Here is a 20745-nt window from a genome sequence, read left to right on the forward strand (position 1 = left end):
AAAAAAAAAAAAAAAAAAAAAAAAAAAAAAAAAAAAAAGGTAAACAACCAAAAAATAATCCTAAATAGGTATGAAAAAATTCAACATTTTTAACCTTAAAATTTAATGAAAAACTTGGTAAGAAGTCAATTGAACCTAATTATCTTATTATTATAAATATTTTTTTAAATAATTTGTAATGTGTAAAATCTCCTAATATTTAGGACTTTAAATTTAGTTCAAATTAGCTCTAGAATTCTTTATATATAGAAAGGAAAAAAGACCAGTGAAAAATCCCAAGGTATGCTTCTCGAATCTTTCTATTATTTTTGCTATCACATGTAATTTATTTTATTAAAGTTTTAAATTTATATTTGTCGATGAGGGTAATCGATCTCAAGTCTCTCATTTATTACTTTTCCTAGCACCTTTATTGTGTATTGGATAATGATATAAATTCAACAGAGAATTAGAATTAAGGTGGAAGGTTAGTTCGATAGTTAAGCTAGGATTTTCTCGCTTGTTTATCCTTTGTGTTGGGTTATTACTTTTTGTATTCATCAAAAGACAACAGAGAGATTAAGCAAACTCGGGAGATTTTCTAAAACTTTTTGTGAAATTCGTCCCTTTCTAAGACGCTCATTGTTCTCTATCCGGTATAGTCCTTAAATATGGCCATATTTACAAATTTATAATATTTATTTCGTATGATATTGATCATATTTATTTCCTTAATTTTATGTGTTTAAAAAAAATATAAAAAATTCTTTATTTGTGAAATTTTAAATTATAGGAGTATTTTGTTTGGTATTATTTCTTGGGATACCAATGGATTTGATGTTTTTTTCACCTTAATACATGTGGTAGATAAATGTTCAGTCTGCTTTATGAAATTATTATGTAAATGTTAGATTTAATTATAATGCTTTGATATCTTGATTATCATATTATTTTATTTTATACACACGTGCAAAGCACGTACACTTTACTAGTACAAATATAAATGCGAACTATAAAATATAAATACAAATGCGAACTTTAAAATACAAATACAAATACAGTTATATCAATGAATACAAAAATATAAATGACGGTGTGACTACAAATACGATAAATAATTGTGGTATTTACGTTATCATCCACGACTTGTGCTTGACTAATCATATTTTTCTAGAATACAAAAAAATATAAAATAGAACAAAAAAATGATAAGAACAAATAAGTACAAAAAAAGAAAATTAAAAAAAATCAAAGAAGAAAAGAAAAGAAGAAAGAGAAATAGACGTTAGAGATTAAAGAGAGAGAAAAAGAAAAAAAGAAAAAGAAAGAAATGCAAAAAAAATAGGAAAAAAAAGGAGAAGAAAAATGGGAAAAACATGAAAAGGAAAAAAATATAAAAAATGATAATGGTAGTGTTAGGCAAGAAAATATTCAGTTCAATGAGATAAGCGTGATTGAGATTTTTTTCTTTTTGATAATATTGAATTTCATTTTTGGCAATACTAAATAGGGCATGTATTCATATTTTATATGAATACATACTATCTATAAAACTGAATACAGCGGGCGTAAATTAAATACATCGGCTATAAATGGTAATTATGTAAAATGTAGCTATGGAAGGTGGTTATATAGTAAAGTGCTGCTATTTTTGAAAGATCTCCATAAAAATAGCTACAAATTGATCACTGATTTCATAAATTTTGTAACAATATCTCTTAAAAGTATCTTCTCTCAAAGTGACAATCAATCTTAATGTTCCTAGTCCTCTCATGAAATATCGAAAATTTTAATGTTCCTAGACCTTGCATGAAATATCATATTTAGTACAATGTGAAGAGACGCTTGGTTATTGCACACAAGTTTGATTGATTTCTTCATATTTTAACTCTCTCAACAATTATTTAATCCAAATTAGCTCACAAATGGCTACTGTCATTGCTCGATATTTTGCTTCTACACTCAATCGAGCAACTACAATATATTTCTTATTCTTTCAGAACACCAAATTACCTCCCACTAAAACATAATATCGAATATAGGACGTCTATCACAAAGTGGTCCTACTCAATTAGCATTTGTATATCCAACGATCTGCTCACCACCTTGATCCTCGAATATTAGTTCTTTACCTAAAATTGATTTAACATATCACTGACTTACAACAGTCACATGATGGGAAATGTCAGGTCTTGTCAATGTGAGATAATTCAACTTACCAACTAGATGCCTGTATATTTCAGGCGGTAAACATATGAACCAACTGATAGGGGTTCAATATCTACTATATACACATTTAAAAATATTTTTAACCATATAAAAATAATTTAATTTTTTGTCGAAAAGGAATTGGATGAACCTGAATGAAAGGCGGCATTGCCCCTGCTTACAGGATCATTGAGTGGCTTCTTTATTAGGGTTATTAATTGCTCTGCTCTTTTATATATATTAGTCTCTTGGCACGTGCCTTGCACGTGTATGCCGAGTTAGAAAATACATATTATCATAAAATAATAGCAATATTATTGAAGCAAAGTTTTGAACAACTAATTGAACACGAAAGAATATAATAGGTCTTATGATATATGTTGAGTAAAGAAATACATATCATCATAAAGTACTAATGCCAAAATTAATTAGGATAATTTTTAAAGAATATAATAGTTTGTAGCTAGATGGGCGTATCGCCACTTATTCATCCAAACTTACGAAGATTTATGCGTCAAAGTACCCACAATTATGACCTAATTTCGCAAAGCATAAATTTAGAGAATTTTTATCATAAGTTGTGTAGTATCTATTGGCATAAGAACTTTAAAACATAACTTGTGAACTTCTTAAGGCATAATATTTTGAAATTGAATTTATGTGCTTATGTCTTTAATGACAAAAGTTCTGTAGGAACTAACTTGAGAAGATTTAGTTGAAAGACCGCCCTGAAAATTTATTTTGAGAAATAGACACCATTTTATTTTTTATTTAATTTTTTAGGGTTTTGGATAAAGTGGTGGGATATGGGTTAAAGTGTTAGAAAAAAATTTGCCACCTCTTTCGTATTTATTAAATACTTTTTTAACCCTACTTTTTTATTAAATACCAAACTTTTTTTCTCTCTCCTTACACCCACTCACAAAACTATGGTCATTTCTCTCTCTTTCCCCAAATTTTATTTTTCATTTTTATCTTCTCTAACTCTAAGATCTTTCATCTTCCACTTTAAATAATTTCTCTTCATCTCCTGAGCAATTTGTGCTCCATATTGATTGTTTTTTTTTATTTTTTTATTTTGGTTTGTGGTAATTGAGTTGATTTTGGAGGATTTATTTTATTTTATTTTTTTGAAAAAAGGGAATTGATTTTAATAATTTTTTTTGTTTTTAAGTTGGTATTTGTTTGATTGTTGATGAATTATGATTGTTCTTATCGATTACATGGTGAAATTTTTTCGCGAATTTAATTGGATAATGTACCAAGAAATTCGGATGTTGTTCTGTTAATAGATCGTTCGGTTGATTAGATATTTGTTTGGTTTGGATGGAAAAAAACTAAAAAAATTTTAAAAAATGAAACTTGAATTTACTGAAAATCGATGTTTTTAAGTTGATATTTGTTTGATTGATGGATTATGGTTGTCCTTGTCGATTGCATGGTGAAATTTTTTCGCGAATTTAATTAGCTACTGTGCCAAGAAATTTGGATGTTGTTCTGTTAATAGACCGTTCGGTTGATTATAATTTTTTTGGTTTGGATGAAAAAAATTAAAATCTTTTAAAAAAATGGAACTTGATTTTATTGAAAATTTGTGTTTTTAAGTTGATATTTGCTTGATTGTTGATGGATTATGATTATCCATGTCGACTGCATGGTGAATTTTTTTCGCGAATTTAATCGGTTGATGTGCCAAAAAATTCAGATGTTGTTCTGTTAATAGATTGTTCGGTTGATTACGTATTTGTTTGGTTTAGATGGAAAAAACTAAAATCTTTTTAAAAAGTGGAACTTAATTTTACTAAAAATTTGTGCTTTTAAGTTGATATTTGTTTGATTGTTGATGGATTATAACTATCCTTACCGATTGTATGGTAATTTTTTTTTTTTGAATTTCATCGGTTAGTGTGCCAGAAGTCTGGATAATGAGAACAAGTTCATTTTTTATCCTAGACTTAATATCCTGTAGCCATTTTCTTCTTACCTGATTTTTGTACAGTACTTGATATCGCTTTTTCGACGACCACCGAAATTATGCAACAGATTAAAGCTTTGGAACAAGCTAAGGAGTGTTCCAAATGAGAAAGAGAGACATTGATATTGTTGAATCAAAATGAGAAAGAGATGAATAAATGAACATGAAGGAGCTCAAAAAGGTCCATGTCATTTATATAGTAGGGCTACCAAAAAAGTGACTGCTGGAAAAGGTCTAAAGAATATTTATGTCTTCTATAATTGATTATTAAGGTTTACTATAGACCCTATCATTGTATGGCTGAAAGAGTTGTAATTTTAAACAAGGAACAATTGGAGCTTCTTAAAATTGACGAAGTAAATAAGGATTGAAGAAATACTAGACTATGCAAATTATTTATTATATACTGACACCGTTGTTGATTTCTACACAAGATAGATAGATTATCAATTTTTTGAGAAGTTGATTATTTACCTACTCATAGGTCTAGGATCAACTATCTGAATATATGAACAAATTAAAATAATGACAAAAGAAGAAAAAATAAATTAAATTAAAGTAAGGTAATTAACACCTTTCAAACATTGTAAAACAATTTAGATACATTAATGGTGACACCAAATCACTTTAGAACATGATCAAGTGATACTTAAGGCATGCTATAGTCGTAAATCGGTGAGATGAGACTAAAAAGGGAAGAAATAAAATAAAATAAATAAGCACAATTCAAGCAATGCAAAACAACTAGATATCATCAAATGAGATTAGACGTGTCTAATGATTATAAAAAAAAGTGATGGTTGTGACTCATGGGTGTTCATGAGACAAGTTGTGTTTGAGAACAATTAGTCCTTCTCAATGCAGACGTTTGTTATGACTAATTGATTGTTACTATCGTTGCTCTTTCTTATACTCATTTGATCTAGTGTTCAATTATTTTATGCTCCCATATAATGATATTTAGTCACTTTCTATTGCTTGAATGATGTTAATTTATTTGATTTTATTTTATTTCTTCCTTTTTAGTTTCGTTTTACTTTCCACTAGACTCAACTGGTCGATATATGACTGTTAGTTTAGTCTAGTATAGATGCATACATTTATATATAATATATGCATGATATCTTTATAGGTCTAGCATCAATCATCTAATTCTATTGATAAGTAAGACGAGACTAAAAAGGGAAGAAATAAAATAAAATAAAATAAATAAGCATCATTCAAGCAATGAAAAATGACTAAATATCATCATATGAGAGTACAAAACAATTGAACACTCGATTCAAAGAGTATAAGGAAGAGTGATGGTAGTAACAACCAATTACTCAGTACAAACATTTGCATTGAGAAGGACTACTTATTCTCAAACACTACTTGTCTCATGAACACCCACAAGTCACAACCATCACTCTTCCTTATGCTCATTAGACGCGTCTAATCCCATTTGGTAATATCTAGTTGTTTTACATTGTTTGGATGATGCTTATATATTTTCTTTTATTTTATTTATTCTTTTTTTAGTTCCATCTCACTGATTTACGACTATTGCATGCCTTAAATATCACTTGATCATGTTCAAAAGTGATTTGATATCACAATTAATGTATCTAAATTATTTTACAATGTTTGAAAGATGTTAATTTTTATACTTTAATTTTATTTAATTTAAGAAAATATGGTAATCGTATTTTCATAAGCTCTTGAATGATGAAGGGAATAGTGGCATTATGTTAGGAGAGTTAGAGCACGCTGAAGAATGTCGCGATTTTGGATATTATCGACGTTTTAAGATAGAGGAGGTTTGTAAGGCTATTCGCAAGATGCGAAGCGGTAGGGCGACGGGGCCTGACGAGATTCTGATAGATTTTTGGAATTTTACTAGCGAGAGAAGGTTAAGGTAGCTAACCGATTTGTTCAACAGCATTTTCAAGAACGCTAAAATGCCCGAGGCGTGGAGATGGAGCACAATGATTCCTTTATATAAGAACAAGGGTGACATTCAGAGTTGCAACAACTATCATGATATTAAGCTGTTGAGTCACGCAATAAAGATCTGGAAGAGGGTGGTAGAGTGGAGGTTGAGGAGGATAGTGTCTATTTCGGAAAACCAATTTGATTTTATGCCTGGTCGCTCGATGACTGAGGCAATTCACCTAATGCGAAGACTGGTTAAGCAGTATAGAGAGAGGAAGAAGGATCTGTACATGGGGTTTATTGACTTGGAGAAAGCATATGACAAAGTCCCTAGGGAGGTTCTTCGGAGAAGCTTGGAGGTAAGGGGGTCCCAGTGGCGTACGTTCGTGCGATTAGGGATATGTACGAGGGGGCGAAGACTCGGGTTAGGATGGTGGGAGGGAATTTCAGGCATTTTTTGGTCTTGAATGGGTTGCACCAGGAGTCGAATCTTAGTCCATTTTTATTCGCCGTGGTGATGGATGTGTTGACCCAGAGTATTCAAGGTGAGGTGCCTTGGTGTATACTATTTGCGGATGATGTAGTTTTAATTGATGAGTCACGTCGAGGTGTTAATGATAAGTTGGAGGTTTGGAGACGTACCCTGGAAGCTAAGGGATTCAAGCTAAGCAGGACTAAGACGGAGTACTTGGAGTGCAAGTTTAGCGACTCGAGGCAAGAGGATGAAGTGATAGTGAAGTTGGAGTCTCAGGTGGTTTGTAAGAGGGATAATTTTAAGCACCTTAGGTCTATGATTCAAGGTAACAAAGAGATTGATGAGAATGTCTCTCACCGTATTGGGGAAGGTTGGTTAAAATGACGGCTTGCCTCGAGAATTTTATGCGATAAGAAGGTGTCTCCCAAGCTTAAAGGCAAATTTGACAGAGTGGCAGTCTGGCCGGCTATGTTGTATGGAGCGGAGTGTTGGCCTGTTAAGAACTCTCAGGTCTAAAAATTGAAGGTGGCGAAAATGAGGATGTTGCGTTGGATGTGTGATTTCACGAGGGCTGACAGGGTTAGGAATGAGACTATTCAGGAGAAGGTAGGAGTGACATCAGTGGAGGATAAGATAAGGAAAGTGAGGTTGAGATGGTTTGAGTATGTGAAGAGAAGAGGCACGGATGCTCCAGTGCATAGGTGTAAAAGATTGGCTTTGGATGGTTTCAAGCGGGGTAGGGGTAGACCAAAGAAATACTGGATAGAAGTGATTAGATATGACATTGAGCAGTTACAGCTTATTGAGGACATGATCCTAGATAGAAAGATTTGGAGAAAGAGTATTAGGGTAGAGGGCTAAGGTTTGCGGTCAAGTCATAAGTTGTAGTTAGGAGAGGTTGGGTACCTTGGTTGGTAATGCTAGGGTCGGGGAAATGGGGTATCCTTTGATGGTTAATGCACCTTATTTTGGGGGGAATATTGTATCAATGTTTTTTATCAGGTGGTATGCTTACGATGTTTGTCTTCGATACTTTTCTCTGAGCGGTGGGTCTATCGGAAACAACCTTTCTACTTCTTCGGAGGTAGTGGTATGGACTGCGTACATTCTACCCTCTCCAGACCCCACTGTGTGGGAATTCACTAGGTTTGTTGTTGTTGTTGTTATTGTTGTTGTTGTTGTTGTTAATTTCTATTTTTTGGTCATTATTCTAACTTTTCCAAATATTCAAATAGTTGATCATAAATCTACGAGTTGGTGAATAATCGACTTCTCAAAAAATTGATAATCTATCTATGATGCGTAGAAAGCAATAGTGGTGTTAGTATATAATAAATAATTCACATAGTCCAGCATTTCTTCAATCTTCTCTTACTTAAAATTACATAAGCATTCTTATCTTTGAATGTTTGTCCTACAAAAAGATTGGTGTCGTCCGAGAAACAGTGGCTACCTTGTAGTTCGAACTGTCCGTCCTCACCTCCTCTTCTTCATAATCTTCACTATTATCCCATTCATCACCACCCATGCAATCGTATTCAGTTGACGTATCATCCACTGTTGGGGTGGGGGCGTGGGTAGGGCTGATGTGGAAGCTTCTTTCTGAGACCTTCCAACAACTTTAACCCGCAATATAGGTCTGGAGTTATTAGAATCAATGCAGAGTATGTATAATTTGATGTGTCTATCATTCCTTATGAACGTTGGATAGATAATACCCAATTACCCCCCTGAACTATACCTAAAAAGGTTATGACATACCACAACTTAAAGGGGTTAATAGGACCCCCTTTAAGTTAAGGTTTGTCATAACCTTTTTGGGTATAGTTCAGGGGGGTAATTGGGTATTTTCTCAATAAAAAATAACCACAATAATTTTATATTTATAAAAGATTAAAGTAGAGAATAAAAAGCGAAGAACAAACTTGATAAATTTCTTGATTGATGTGAGATTGATTCTTGTTTTTTTTTTTTAATTCTTCTTTATGTAAATATCACCCCTAATTAATCAGCTACTTCAACCACGATTTTACTAAATATCACCCCTAATTAATTATTGTAAGTCATTTAAGTATTAAAAAATTAATAATATTTAATAAAAAAGGCAAGATAGATATAAAAATGATAAATTAACCCTTGATGTTTAAAATTAACTTGACGTCTTAGATGAGGTTCACTTAATTTTTTTCACGAGCATTTTTTATAGTAATTTTGTTATGTCACTGTAATTATTTGTTGTAAGTCATTTAAGACATTTGTGTTTCGCTGGTTCAATCGTGATTTTACTATATTAGTGATCATTTATATCAAGAATAATCAGTTTGATGATCATTTATATCGAGTAGAATCAGTTCGGTTCAAGCTTACCAGAGTTGAGCGAATTGTTTTTATAGGAAAGACCGTAAGTTTTCTATACATTTTCTTTTACACGTGTAGAAAAGAAACTGTTGTCAGTGGAGGACATATTCAGAAAATCGTCACTTTATATTTTGTTCCAAAGTAGTGCCCACAATGACATGAAAGAAAAGACTTATGGATCATAGACTTCCACTTCCCTAAATAACAATGTGAAATACTGATTGATACATGTTGAGTAGTTTTAGTGCTTATTGTTAATGGTTAACAACGAAGTTTGAACCACACGCTAATTTTTGTATATCCGTTGAATGTGTATGATTTTATTCTCAGTGTCTATGACATATTAGCTGTCGATATCACTTAAAAGGAGACTCTAACTCACAATTGAGGGGTGCTAACCGTTCGAGCAACTTACCGTCCGAGCAAGAGGAATGGTGAGTGGTCCTCCAAGTAAACAGCTCACTACCCATTAAACTGGATATACATATATGGTCCCTCATTACCCTTCTCAAAATTAAATTCTTTCTACGACTTTAGTTAACTCGTGTATTTAAGTCGTTTTTTCTAAGGAAAAAAAAAAACAAAAGATTCATATTATTTACTGTACTCGATGAATTATTCGAGGTGTGTGCAGAATTTATAGGTAGTGGTTGAGCACCTCCACCATATTGGTATCGAATGTATCATTCATTAGGTTGTGCCAAGTAGTTCCTATGATACTACTGTCCATCAACATTGTTACATGTGAGCCACATTCACATCTTACTAAATCAAAAGGGTAAATATATTGAAATTAGTCCAACCACAAACAGATGAAAACAAAGAGAGTCTTTTGATTCTCTAAAAGGACTTGAAATACAAAGTTAAAGATTTGACTAAATTTTCAAATGAAACTGGCCTCCCCATGTAGCATTTGGAACAGCTTCTAACAGAAAGAGATCATGTCTGAAACCGTTGATAGACGATTACTTGTCACCATTTTCTACCGCCACTCCTGCTAAAGCTCGCTGCAGATATCGAAGAAATGTTATTGAGTTTACAAGTGATCATTAGCTAATGTAGATGCTTCGACTTATTAACTTCTTACCTGAAGGCAAGACACTGCATAATGCACATCACTTTCGGAAATCTGGTGGTGTAAAACAAATCGGATTCTGCAATAGGAGTTACCAAAATGTGTTAAAGTGTCACAAGGGCTTGGCTTGCAAGTTGCGGTAACATGTTCAAAAATATACCATCAAGAGACGCGTTCATATAACGGATGCATAACAATATTTGGAGGTCTTGTTTTTCTTTAAATAAGTCGAATGAAGGAGAATAGACAACCAAATCTTCCGAAACACATCGAACTATGGGAAAAAACCATTAGTGTTGTCATTCCCCTATCTTACCAGCAAATGCATGTTTGAGGACTACTAGCAGATTTTGAATTAAAAACTAGATAAGCCGCTACAAGTGCCTAAAATTATTGGTATCATCTACTGGAAATGCTAACAGTCTCAATTATACACAATGTCGCTCAGACTCTTCAAAAATGTCAACACTCATATTCGATACTCCAGAAGTAGTGTTTGTTTAAGGATCTGACATGGGTGCAACATCATTTTTGAAGAGTTCAAGCAACATCAATTTATACAAAAGATCGTCATCAAGAAAGGAAAAGATAGGGTGTTACATGTATCAGCATCTTATGCAACTATGGATGCGATAATGTAAGTGTTTGTACCTCTTGAACATGCATGTTATGTAATTTCTCACTAGTCGAACTCCAAATGAGCTTAGTGTGCATATACAATCAAGGAAATAAGTAGCTGTGCTTAGACAGAGATTTGAAGAACAAAAAGGCAAGCGCACCTCAGTGGGCCTTCTGGTAGTACAAGTAAACCGAGTTTTTCCAAAGTCTCGCACAACTCTTTTTCACTGATCTTGGACCCTTTCAGGATATCACAATATACCTGAGTGAAAAAAAAAAATCTTAATGTGGTCTTTATTCCAGGAATTGAGCGGAAATTTATCGGCAATGCAATACGGGTCTGCTTATATGGACTACTAGGGGAAAGTTTACTTTCAGAGGAAAGACATCCCTCACAGGAGCCAAAGAAAATGAAGCATCATTTATAATGAGTCAACTTACAATGTTAGTCTCTACCGTAGCAATATCAACTTTCAGCCCTTTGATTTTGTTAAGTTCCGCTGAGAAAGTAAACGGGAATCATTAGACAAAAGAAGAAAGTTAGTCGATAAACCTTATTGAATGGACAAAGTATTACCAGCCAAAATCTTAGCCTTTCTGTGATCTCCTTCCAGCTTAACAAGATTCTCTTGTAAAGCGACAAAAGCAGCTGCACAAAGAACGCCAACCTGCCTCATTCCGCCACCTAGAGTCTTCCTCAGGATTTTGGCCTAGAAACCGACGGAAACAATGAGCTACGCTGCAAGGAACAAATAATTTCTATTGTGCAAAAGCATACATACCCTGGCAATGAAGCTCTTCGAACCAACAATCACAGATCCAACAGGAGCGCCAAGACCTTTTGATAAGCATATCTGCATAGACACTTAAATGAGCAGAAATACAGGGGAATACACAAACAAACTTATTGTACATTACCACATTAAGGCATAGAAATATTAGGATACCGATGTTATGAATAAAATGTAGTAGTTCATTACTCAAAAGTGGAACAGAAACAATCAGAGACAATAAAGAGAAAAGTCATCTAGATCTTTGGCTATCATATCACTTACCGAAACCGAATCAGCTGCTTGTACAAGCCTATGAACAGGCACTCCAAGAGCCTAAAAGACATATTACTCTAGTTAATCAGAATGAACATAAAAAAAGAAGGCATACAGAAAGACAAACGTAACAAGCCCTTAAAAGTAATTATGGACTACTCTACAGTTTAGACTCCTATAAAACTCTCAAAAATACATGGAGTCATATATCCGGAAAAAGGAACGAGATTTATTAGATCTGTAAAAGTTCAAGTCCAATCAGGCACGCAGGCTATTGTGTAAAGTATGCTTCTAGATTAAAAACATGTGCACCTAGCTATGCTGCATATTTGTCATTTATTTGAATACACTATTTATCACGTTCACCACTCACAATCATTTCAAAGTTATAAGTTTCTCTCTTTGTAACCTATCCAAAAAAATCCATCAATGTGATCATTTGATTCCAACAACATGGTACTCCAAATTCTATCGAATTTTTATTCTATATTTTAGTTCCAATTTATCTCTTTAATTATCTTTCAAGTCCGATGAGATCTCAAATTAGAAATGTGCCACTTGTTTCTTGTAGTATTGAACTAGAGTAGAAATTTCTTCACGGAAACTACTCAGAATCTCTCTAATTTGAAGATCCAACTGACTCAGGGTAACATTATTGACCGACTCCATGAAAAATGTCTTCTCGTAACAAGAAGAGAATTGTGTACTCACAATTGATGCATTGAATATACGAGCTCCATCAATGTGAAGCTTCAGACCATACTTCTTTGCTAGCTCTCCGACTTTGTCGGTATACTCTGCAGTAAGGCATCTGCCTCCTGCGCTGCAGTCATAAAATGTTGTTTGTTAGTTAAGAACTTGCATTTTATAAAGAGAGGCAATACTCAAACTGACTAAAGCAACAGAAAAGCATGACAATCAAGAACTAAACAATATTTCCAGCCTAGATCGATATGTTAAACAATTTTTTAAAGCAATAACTATAATTAGAGCAAACTATTAAATAATTTTTTAAAGCAGTAACTCTAACCAAAGCAAACTATTAAATAATTTTTTAAAGCAGTAACTATAACCAAAGCAAACTACACCTCCCACTTCCTGAGTTGGAGTCTATGTATCTTTGCCGCAAACACTTTACTTGATTCACCCAAATTTTGAGCGCTAGGAAGATATTAAATTTTTTGACTCCTACTGCACCATAAGGAACTACTGAAATGTTTAGAAGTTCCACAAACACAACAATCCCTTAGGATATCCACATAAAGTCAAATTGTTCAGTAATGTGTAAGAACCAGGATAAATTGTAAACTTCATCAACTTCACGACTTTTGTACATATCCGTTAGATTGATGATACAAATACTAGAAAATTTAGAGGATGTTTTCTACATTAAGAAAGAGTTCAATTTATAAGAAATATCCAAGAAGTTTAAATACTGATTATTATCTCTTCCCTTTTTTTTTTAATCATCTTCATGCACTGCTGGACAGCATGGAATAAAAGCAACAGAGCGGTTGCTATAAAGGTTCGTCCAAGAGTTGAGGGGAGAAGTATAAGATTTGCTATTCAATGCAGTAGAACACGATTAGAGTATGTAACTAATATATGTTATTGTGCATGGTTCAATGACACAAAAACCACATTAGCAGAAGGTGCAAGTAGAGGAGGTTGCTTGAGATGGTTTGGCGGTGTGCTATGCCGACATTCAGATGCCCTGTTCTGTATGTGTGAAACCATGGCCGGTGAGGGTATTAAAAGGAGATGAGGTAGACCTAAATCACACAGAAAGAAGTTATCTTGAATGACCTACAATCTCTTGAAATTCATTCGAAACCTATTGAAAAATAGGGCATAATGTGAAAAACGAGATACCAATTAGTTGAGATTAAGTTTAAGACATGTTTTATATCCATAATGTGAAAAACGAGACCTACACAGAGTCTTTAATATTGTTAGAGATATATGCCAATTGAACATAAATAGCACTTCCAGTGCTAGAGACAGCGAGACACTTAACTTTTTTTAAGATACTATTGGACAGAGATGGGCTTAAACGACGTGGCATAAAGAATGAATGTTCATATAGCCAACTGCAAACCCCAACCCTAACATGAACAATAAAATAACGATATACTAGATATATACACCTCTAACAAAAGCTAGCAAAATCCGATGACATTTCCAGATAATGCACCGAGCCACCAATTTGCGGGTTGCAGTAGAAAGTTAGAAACAGTTATATGGTGAGAGAGTATTCTTACTGTGCATTTGAATTCTCCAAGCAGATCAGCCTAGTGGTCGGGTAACATATCTCAAAGCAAGGATCTCGAATTGCAGCTTCAATTAGATCAAGATCCATTGTTCCATCTTCATTGTTCTTCACGGTCCTTGGATGAACACCTCCAATGGTGGAAATGCCACCATTTTCATAAATATGGATATGGGAATAATCACCGATAATAATTTCACTGCCCCTAATTTGGCAATGAGTCAGCACGCTGATAAGGTTGCCCATAGTGCCTGAAGGAACAAATAATCCCGCTTCCTTGCCCGTTATCTTTGCCATCTCTGCTTCAAGGCGTTGGGCTGTTGGATCATAACCCAAGACATCATCATCCACTTCAGCATTGGCCATAGCTTTCCGCATGGCTTCAGTTGGTTTAGTCACTGTGTCCGAGCGAAGATCCACAGTTCTTACCACCATCTTGGCTGAACTAGAAAACAGAAATACATCCATATGTCACGTATAAGTAAATAATTTTATTCTTAAAGAACCATTTGTCTAGCTTTAGTATGCCCATGTACGAAAAAAACAACTCTTTCAGCAGCAAAACATCTAAGTCCGACAAGAAAGATTCTTAGCCAGAATTTCAGGAAGTGTCTAGGACTTATAGGCTCTCAAACAAAATGGCAGGTGAAGTACGGTCACCCGTTAACAAAAAGAGACAGTTTATCACTCACCACGCGATAAGTAAACCTGTCTCAAGAAGAAATTGAATACAAATAATAAAGGACTTGCGGCAGAGCCTTCGTTGGAAAATTGTAGAATGGTAAAGCCTTTTTATGGATGTATATTATATGTTGAATCTCCTTGGCTTCTTCGTGTGTTTACTCTTCTATATTTCGACTCCGTTTAGTAAAATATCCTAGCTTTGCCACGGAAGGAATACTCTAATCTATAATCAACAGTCACTCATTAACCCTCAATTCCAAACAAACTGGAGTCAGCTAAAAGAAATACTTTATTTTAATGCTAAAACCATCTACAAACTAGATAAAATGAAAGCTAATTCTATATTTATTAGTGTGGAAGCACACCGTTAATATTCTTTAAATTCTCGTAAAAGACCGAAAAATTGCTCAACTAACTAAATAAATAAGCCATGTTAGTGTGAATAACCTTCTCTAAAATTAACAAGATAAAACCAAGTTCCATTCTCTTTACCTATTCAGTTAGGTCACACAAACAATATGAGCATTTAACTCAAATCCTTAAGTTAAAGAATAGAGAGCCTAATATCTTGATAATCTCAATCTTATTTACACGAACAAATGTGATATTATATATTAGTACTCCCGCCATCCCCAAAATAAGTATCCATTTTTCCCTTTTAAAAAGTCAATTTGACTAATCTTTGAAGCTAATTCTGATGAACTAATATTCAAAAACTATATGGAAACTATTATAAGTTGCAATTCTGATGAAAATAAGACATTTTAAAATGTTGGTCAATGTTCACATAGTTTGAACCTCGAGAAGAGAAAAGTAAGATAACTTTTTGATGCTCAAAACATTATACAGCGATACAACCCATGTAATCCAACCAAGTGGGGTCCGGGGAGGGTAGGGTGTATGCAAACTTTATCCCTACCTTGGAAGTAGAGAGAGGCCGTTTCCGATAGACCCTCAGCTCAAGGAAAAAAACAGTCCAAGAAATAACGGAAATGAAGAAATCATGGCAAAATATTATAGACAGCCTGACATATCATCGTAAACACTAATCACAACAAGATAATATGATAATCAAAGTACTAAAACCCAACAGATAGTAACCGAACACAAAGGACAAGAAACTGCAAGGGTAATACTACGACTAATAGTACGGAAGGATAAAGCGAGACAACACTAGACTATACCTTCTACCCTAATCTGTATCCTCCATAACTTCCGTATACTCAAAACATTATACAGTTAAATATAGAAAAACATAAATGACAGAGAGAAGAGAGATATGGAAAAAGATCATACTGTCTAAGCTTCTCACCTATCTGTTTCTTCAAACGAGAATGCTAAAAGAGACACAATTCACTTAACTGCAAACCAAATTCCACAAGTTAATCAACTGAACAAAAAATTTCATCAAATCCTCCAAAAATAAAGTATTACTTTTATACAATTTCAAGAAAAAAGGTTCAGAACCACACACAAAAAAAAAAAGTTTATACAATTTCAAGAACCTCACACTTTCCAACTCAATAGGTGTCTTATCTTTTCAGCCACAAATTTCAAGAACCAAAGAGAAATAACACTATTACACATACATACAAACAATTATCAACAAAACCCAATAATCAAGATTTGGAATTTTGCATAAAAATTCAATCTTTTTCCCATAAAAGCAAAAAACCCCACCACCCCAACAATCACAAAAAGATGAGAAATTTAATCATGCCAACTTTTTGGACTGATTAAAGTGATCCAAAAAAATGGAACAGTGAAACAAAAGTACTATCACATGCAGAAAAACATCATTGAACACCTGTAAGGTCTTAAAATGAGACAGCAATATAAGCACATTTAATTACATGCATGCAATTTTTTTGTCTTTATTATATTACTAAAAGAGAAAACATAGTATTGCCGTTTGTTCTATTTTAACTTAGTGGACAGAGTTACCTGATATATGATATATGTTACTGATGATATGTGACACGTATTTTGTAGATTTAGTCAAGGTGCACAAAAGGTGCACAAAAGTTGGCCGGACACTATAGTTATCAAAACAAAATAAAAAATAGAAGGAAGAAAAAAATTTAAGATTTTGTTACTAAAAGAGAGAGTGGAGGAAAAAAATCAAGATTTTGTTACTAAAAAGAAAGAATGGTCTTCCCATTTGTCATCTTGGCGGACAGAGTTACCTTATATTTGTTACTGGTTGGAGGCGATGGGAGGTGCTAGCTATCACCTAGATGTAGTCAAAGTTCGTGAAAACTGGTCACGGTTATAGAAGGAAAAAAGGAATGGAAGGAGGATAAAATTAAGATTTTGTTACTAAAGAGAGATTCATACACGGATCAAATTATTTTCGATGAACATTTAACTCAAATCCTAAAGTTGAAGATTAAAGAGCCCAAAATCTTGACAACCTCAATCTTATTTACACAAATATGGGACATTATATATTAGTACTCCCTCCATCCCAAGGTTAGTGTCCATATTCCCTTTTCAAGGTGTCAGTTTTACTAATTTTCGAAGCTAAATTGGATTGAATCAACTAATATTCAAAAACTATACGAAAACTATTAATGTAAGTTCCAATTCTAATGACAAAGACATTTTAAAATATTTGTCAATGTTCACATAGTTTAAATCTCGGGAAGAGAAAAGTGATACTGATACTCAACATTATACAACAACATAAACAGTGTATCCCACCCGATGGAGTCTGAGGAGGATAGAGTGTACGAAAACCTTATCTTTACCTTCGAGGCAGAGAGGTTGTTTCCAATAGACCCTCGGAAAAAAACAGTTCAAAGCAGTACAGAAAAAGAAATAACGAAAATGAAGAAAGCATGACAAAATATTATAGACAACCTGACAAATCATCCTGAACGATAATCTCAACAAGATTAATACGATAATCAAGGAACAAAAACAAGGAAAAGAAACTGCAAGAGTAATACTACGACTAATTGAACAGATAACCTTCTACCTAATCCGTGTCCTCCGTAACCTCCATATACACAAAACATTATACAGTTAAATACATAAACATAAATAACTGAAAGAACAGATATATGGAAAAAGATCATACTATGTAAGCTTCTCTTCTCTGTTTCTTCAAACAACAATGCTAAAGAGACACAATTCACTCAACTGCAAAACAAATTCCACAAGTTAATCACCATACCAAAATAAACATCAAATACTTCAAAAAAAGAAGTATTAAATTTATACAATTTCAAAAAAAAAAAAAAGAAAAAAAAAAATCAGAACCAAAAAAAAAAAAGTTTATACAATTTCAAGAACATCACACTTTCCAACTCAATGGGTGTCAAATCTTTTCAGCCACAAATTTCAAGAATCAAAGAGAAATAGCACTATTACACATCAAGATTTGGAATTTTGCATAAAAATTCAATCTTTTTACCCAAAAAAGCAAACCCCACCACCCCAACAATCACAAAAAGAAGAGAAATTTAATCATACGACTGATTAAAGTGACCCAAGAAAATGGAACAGTGAAACCAAAGTACTATCACATGACCAAAAACATCATTTAACACCTGTAAGGTCTTAAAATGAGACAGCAATATAAGCACATTTAATTACATGCATGCAATTTTTTTGTCCTTATTATATCAAGATTTTGTTACCGAAAAAGAAAAAATGATCTTTCCATCTGTCCTAGTTAATTACCTTATACTTTATTTTGCCAGTTGGAGGTGTTAGTATCAATAATTTAGTCAAGATGTGTGTAAACTGATTCAAACATCACGACATAAAAAATCAAGATTTTGTTACAAAAGAAAACAAATGGTACTCCTATGCACAAAATTACCTGATATTGCCGGTTGAAGGTGACAGATCTCCTAAATTTAATTGAGGTGTGTAAAGATTGATCCAAACACCACTATTATTAAAAATATCAAGATTTTGTTACTAAAAGAGAAAAAATGGAATTCCTATGTGTCGCCTCGATGAACAGAGTTAACTAATATGTATTGTTGATAAAAGGTGACAATAACAGCTATCTTATAAATTTAGTTGAGGTGCACGAAAGCTTTTTGTTACTAAAAGAGAGAATTGAAGGAAAAATAATGAAGATTTTGTTACTAAAAATAAAGATTGATATGCCAAGTTAAGTGTTTTTTCAGTTTTGCTTGCCTAAATTTGAAAAAAAGAAAAAAATAGAATTGGTTGTTCAACTTCATATGCCACTTATATCGTCTTTTATAGTTGCTACTTTGATTTTGTCTTTAGAAATTTAGGGGTGGTTTGGTAATCGGACTCAATTTTGAATTAATTTATTTTTGAGAAATAGGTAAAACAATTTATTTATTTTTTGGTAATAGGTAAAATAATTTTAAGTTGGATGAGGTGAGATGTATATATTTCAAAATTAAATTTGAGATTAGATTTATATTTATATTTGATTGGCGGTATAAATTTATATACAATTTCAATCACCAATTTAATTTTAGACTATCTAATTTTATCTCGTGTACTAAATAGCTTGGCCAGAGGGGAGATATAAGTATATTTTACGTGTTTGGATATTGTAAGAGGTTGTTTTATTTCACCTTTCATATGTTATAACTTATTTTTTATTTTTATATTTGAACTATTAAGTGTGTGAGATGGCTTTGTCGTTTTTTAAGGTGTACCAAGAATATTCATTAAAAATAGACTTGAAGGCAGAAGGGAAAATAAAGAAAGAAGGAAAATGAAAATTTTGTTCTTTATTAAAAAGAAATATATATTTGAAGGCAAAGAAAGAAGTAAAAACAAATTTTTCTTTTACTAAAAATGAAATATTCTTTAGCCATCTCTCTAAAGTTTATTACTAGTCTAGATTGATAAAGACAAGTAGTTAAGCAACTATGGTAATATTTATTTATTACTCCATCAATAGCCTTTCCCATTTTTCTCTAGTGTGAGTTGTGTGTGACTAGATATGATATTTATCCAATTAATTAATCAAAATAAAACGAAAAAGAAAATTTTAGAAATAGGTGAACATGAACCTTTATAATTTAAATATAAATTAATAATCATGCAAAAATAAAAATTAAAAATTAAAAATAAATTTTTTAAAAGATGCAAAAGCAATTAACACATTTTAATCCTTGAAATTTCAACTTGTAATACTATAATTTAATTTGAAAAGTTTTTTTTTTTTTTTTTTTTTGGATGTGTTAAAAATGGAAGAAGATATGTTTTGAAAACTTTATTGGTTGTATATGATGTATACCTGAGCTGGAAGATAAAGAAAGTGCCTCCTTCCAATGAATATGGAAACATCACTTTGAGTTGGGCTTTTCATTCCACATTTTGGGCCCACAAAAAAAAAGTGAAATTTTCATAAATAGTGTTATTTGCGCCAAGATTTATGAAAAATAGCGAGATTTTACTTGATTATAGAACGTAGTAATAATTTGATTTCAAAACATAACATAATATATTGCATTCGTGCGCATACAAACATCTCATTGTAATTGAAATGGAGTGAAAAACGGTAATTGATTATAATTGTATGTGTATATTTGTGTGACCTATTGTATATATGTCGATGAAGTGGAAGTTAAATGTACGTATGTTCAATAGTATGTATGTATGTGTTTTTAAAGTAGCGAGTTGGATGTATATCTATGTATTTGAAAACATCATATCTATGTGTAATATAATTAACTGAATTCAATGTATTTATTTTCAAACTATATGTACATGGCGATCTGAGCGAAACAATATGAACAATTTTTCAAAGGCCAATTGAAACGTCGACGATCTTCAGTGACAACGAACTATTGAGGTTGGGTTGAGGAGAGACAATTATAGTTTTTAAATATAAAAGTACATGTATAAGTGTATATATGCTATAAAAATACATAATTTTACTACATTTTGTAATTACTAAAAAAAAAATACTACACAAGAACAATAAGGGTGTAAAACACACACTATCAAATAATTTTCTGAGCCTAATTATAATTAGAAATGATACTTATATTTAATTATTTAATATAGCAAGATTTTAAAACAGTCGAAATTCAATCTCTCACATTTTCTCTCTCCAACCGAAATTATCGTACTGAAGTTTCAAATATTATATCATATCATACCATCTCTAATGATTATTGTGAATTCTAGCGATGG

General features: G+C 32.6%; 1 protein-coding gene across 25 annotated transcripts; it reads right to left on the reverse strand.

Moving 5' to 3' along the window:
* Positions 1-9671: 9671 nt before the first annotated feature.
* LOC107870286 (low-specificity L-threonine aldolase 1) lies at positions 9672-18800 on the reverse strand. Of its 25 annotated transcripts, none has more exons than XM_016716761.2 (12): positions 18431-18800; positions 17684-17745; positions 15914-15962; positions 13910-14362; positions 12360-12471; positions 11658-11708; positions 11385-11456; positions 11180-11312; positions 11044-11102; positions 10764-10864; positions 9997-10063; positions 9672-9916 (listed from the first exon to the last, which is right to left on the reverse strand). In XM_016716761.2, exons 4-12 carry the CDS (start codon positions 14350-14352, stop codon positions 9875-9877), a joined length of 1080 nt encoding a protein of 359 aa, XP_016572247.2. In that variant the 5' UTR covers positions 14353-14362; positions 15914-15962; positions 17684-17745; positions 18431-18800; the 3' UTR covers positions 9672-9874. The 25 variants fall into 25 exon arrangements, with proteins under 25 accessions (XP_016572247.2, XP_016572248.2, XP_016572253.2 ...); XM_016716762.2 differs by having other exon boundaries at positions 13910-14357; positions 18431-18796; XM_016716767.2 differs by having other exon boundaries at positions 13910-14357; positions 15898-15962; positions 18431-18796.
* Between the last annotated feature and the right edge of the window lie 1945 nt (positions 18801-20745).

This window comes from Capsicum annuum, chromosome 5 (assembly GCF_002878395.1).
Source record: "Capsicum annuum cultivar UCD-10X-F1 chromosome 5, UCD10Xv1.1, whole genome shotgun sequence".
Lineage (NCBI taxonomy): Eukaryota > Viridiplantae > Streptophyta > Magnoliopsida > Solanales > Solanaceae > Capsicum > Capsicum annuum.

Bases quoted from the DNA above. Each gene is read 5' to 3' on its own strand.
- LOC107870286 (XM_016716761.2), bottom strand. From the start codon at position 14,352: ATGGTGGTAAGAACTGTGGATCTTCGCTCGGACACAGTGACTAAACCA. The intron at 11,457-11,657 runs GTAAGTGATATG...GTGTCTATGCAG, and splicing joins AAGCAGCTGATTCGGTTTCG to ATATGCTTATCAAAAGGTCT. The intron at 10,865-11,043 runs GTAAGTTGACTC...TTTTTCACTCAG, and splicing joins CTACGGTAGAGACTAACATT to GTATATTGTGATATCCTGAA.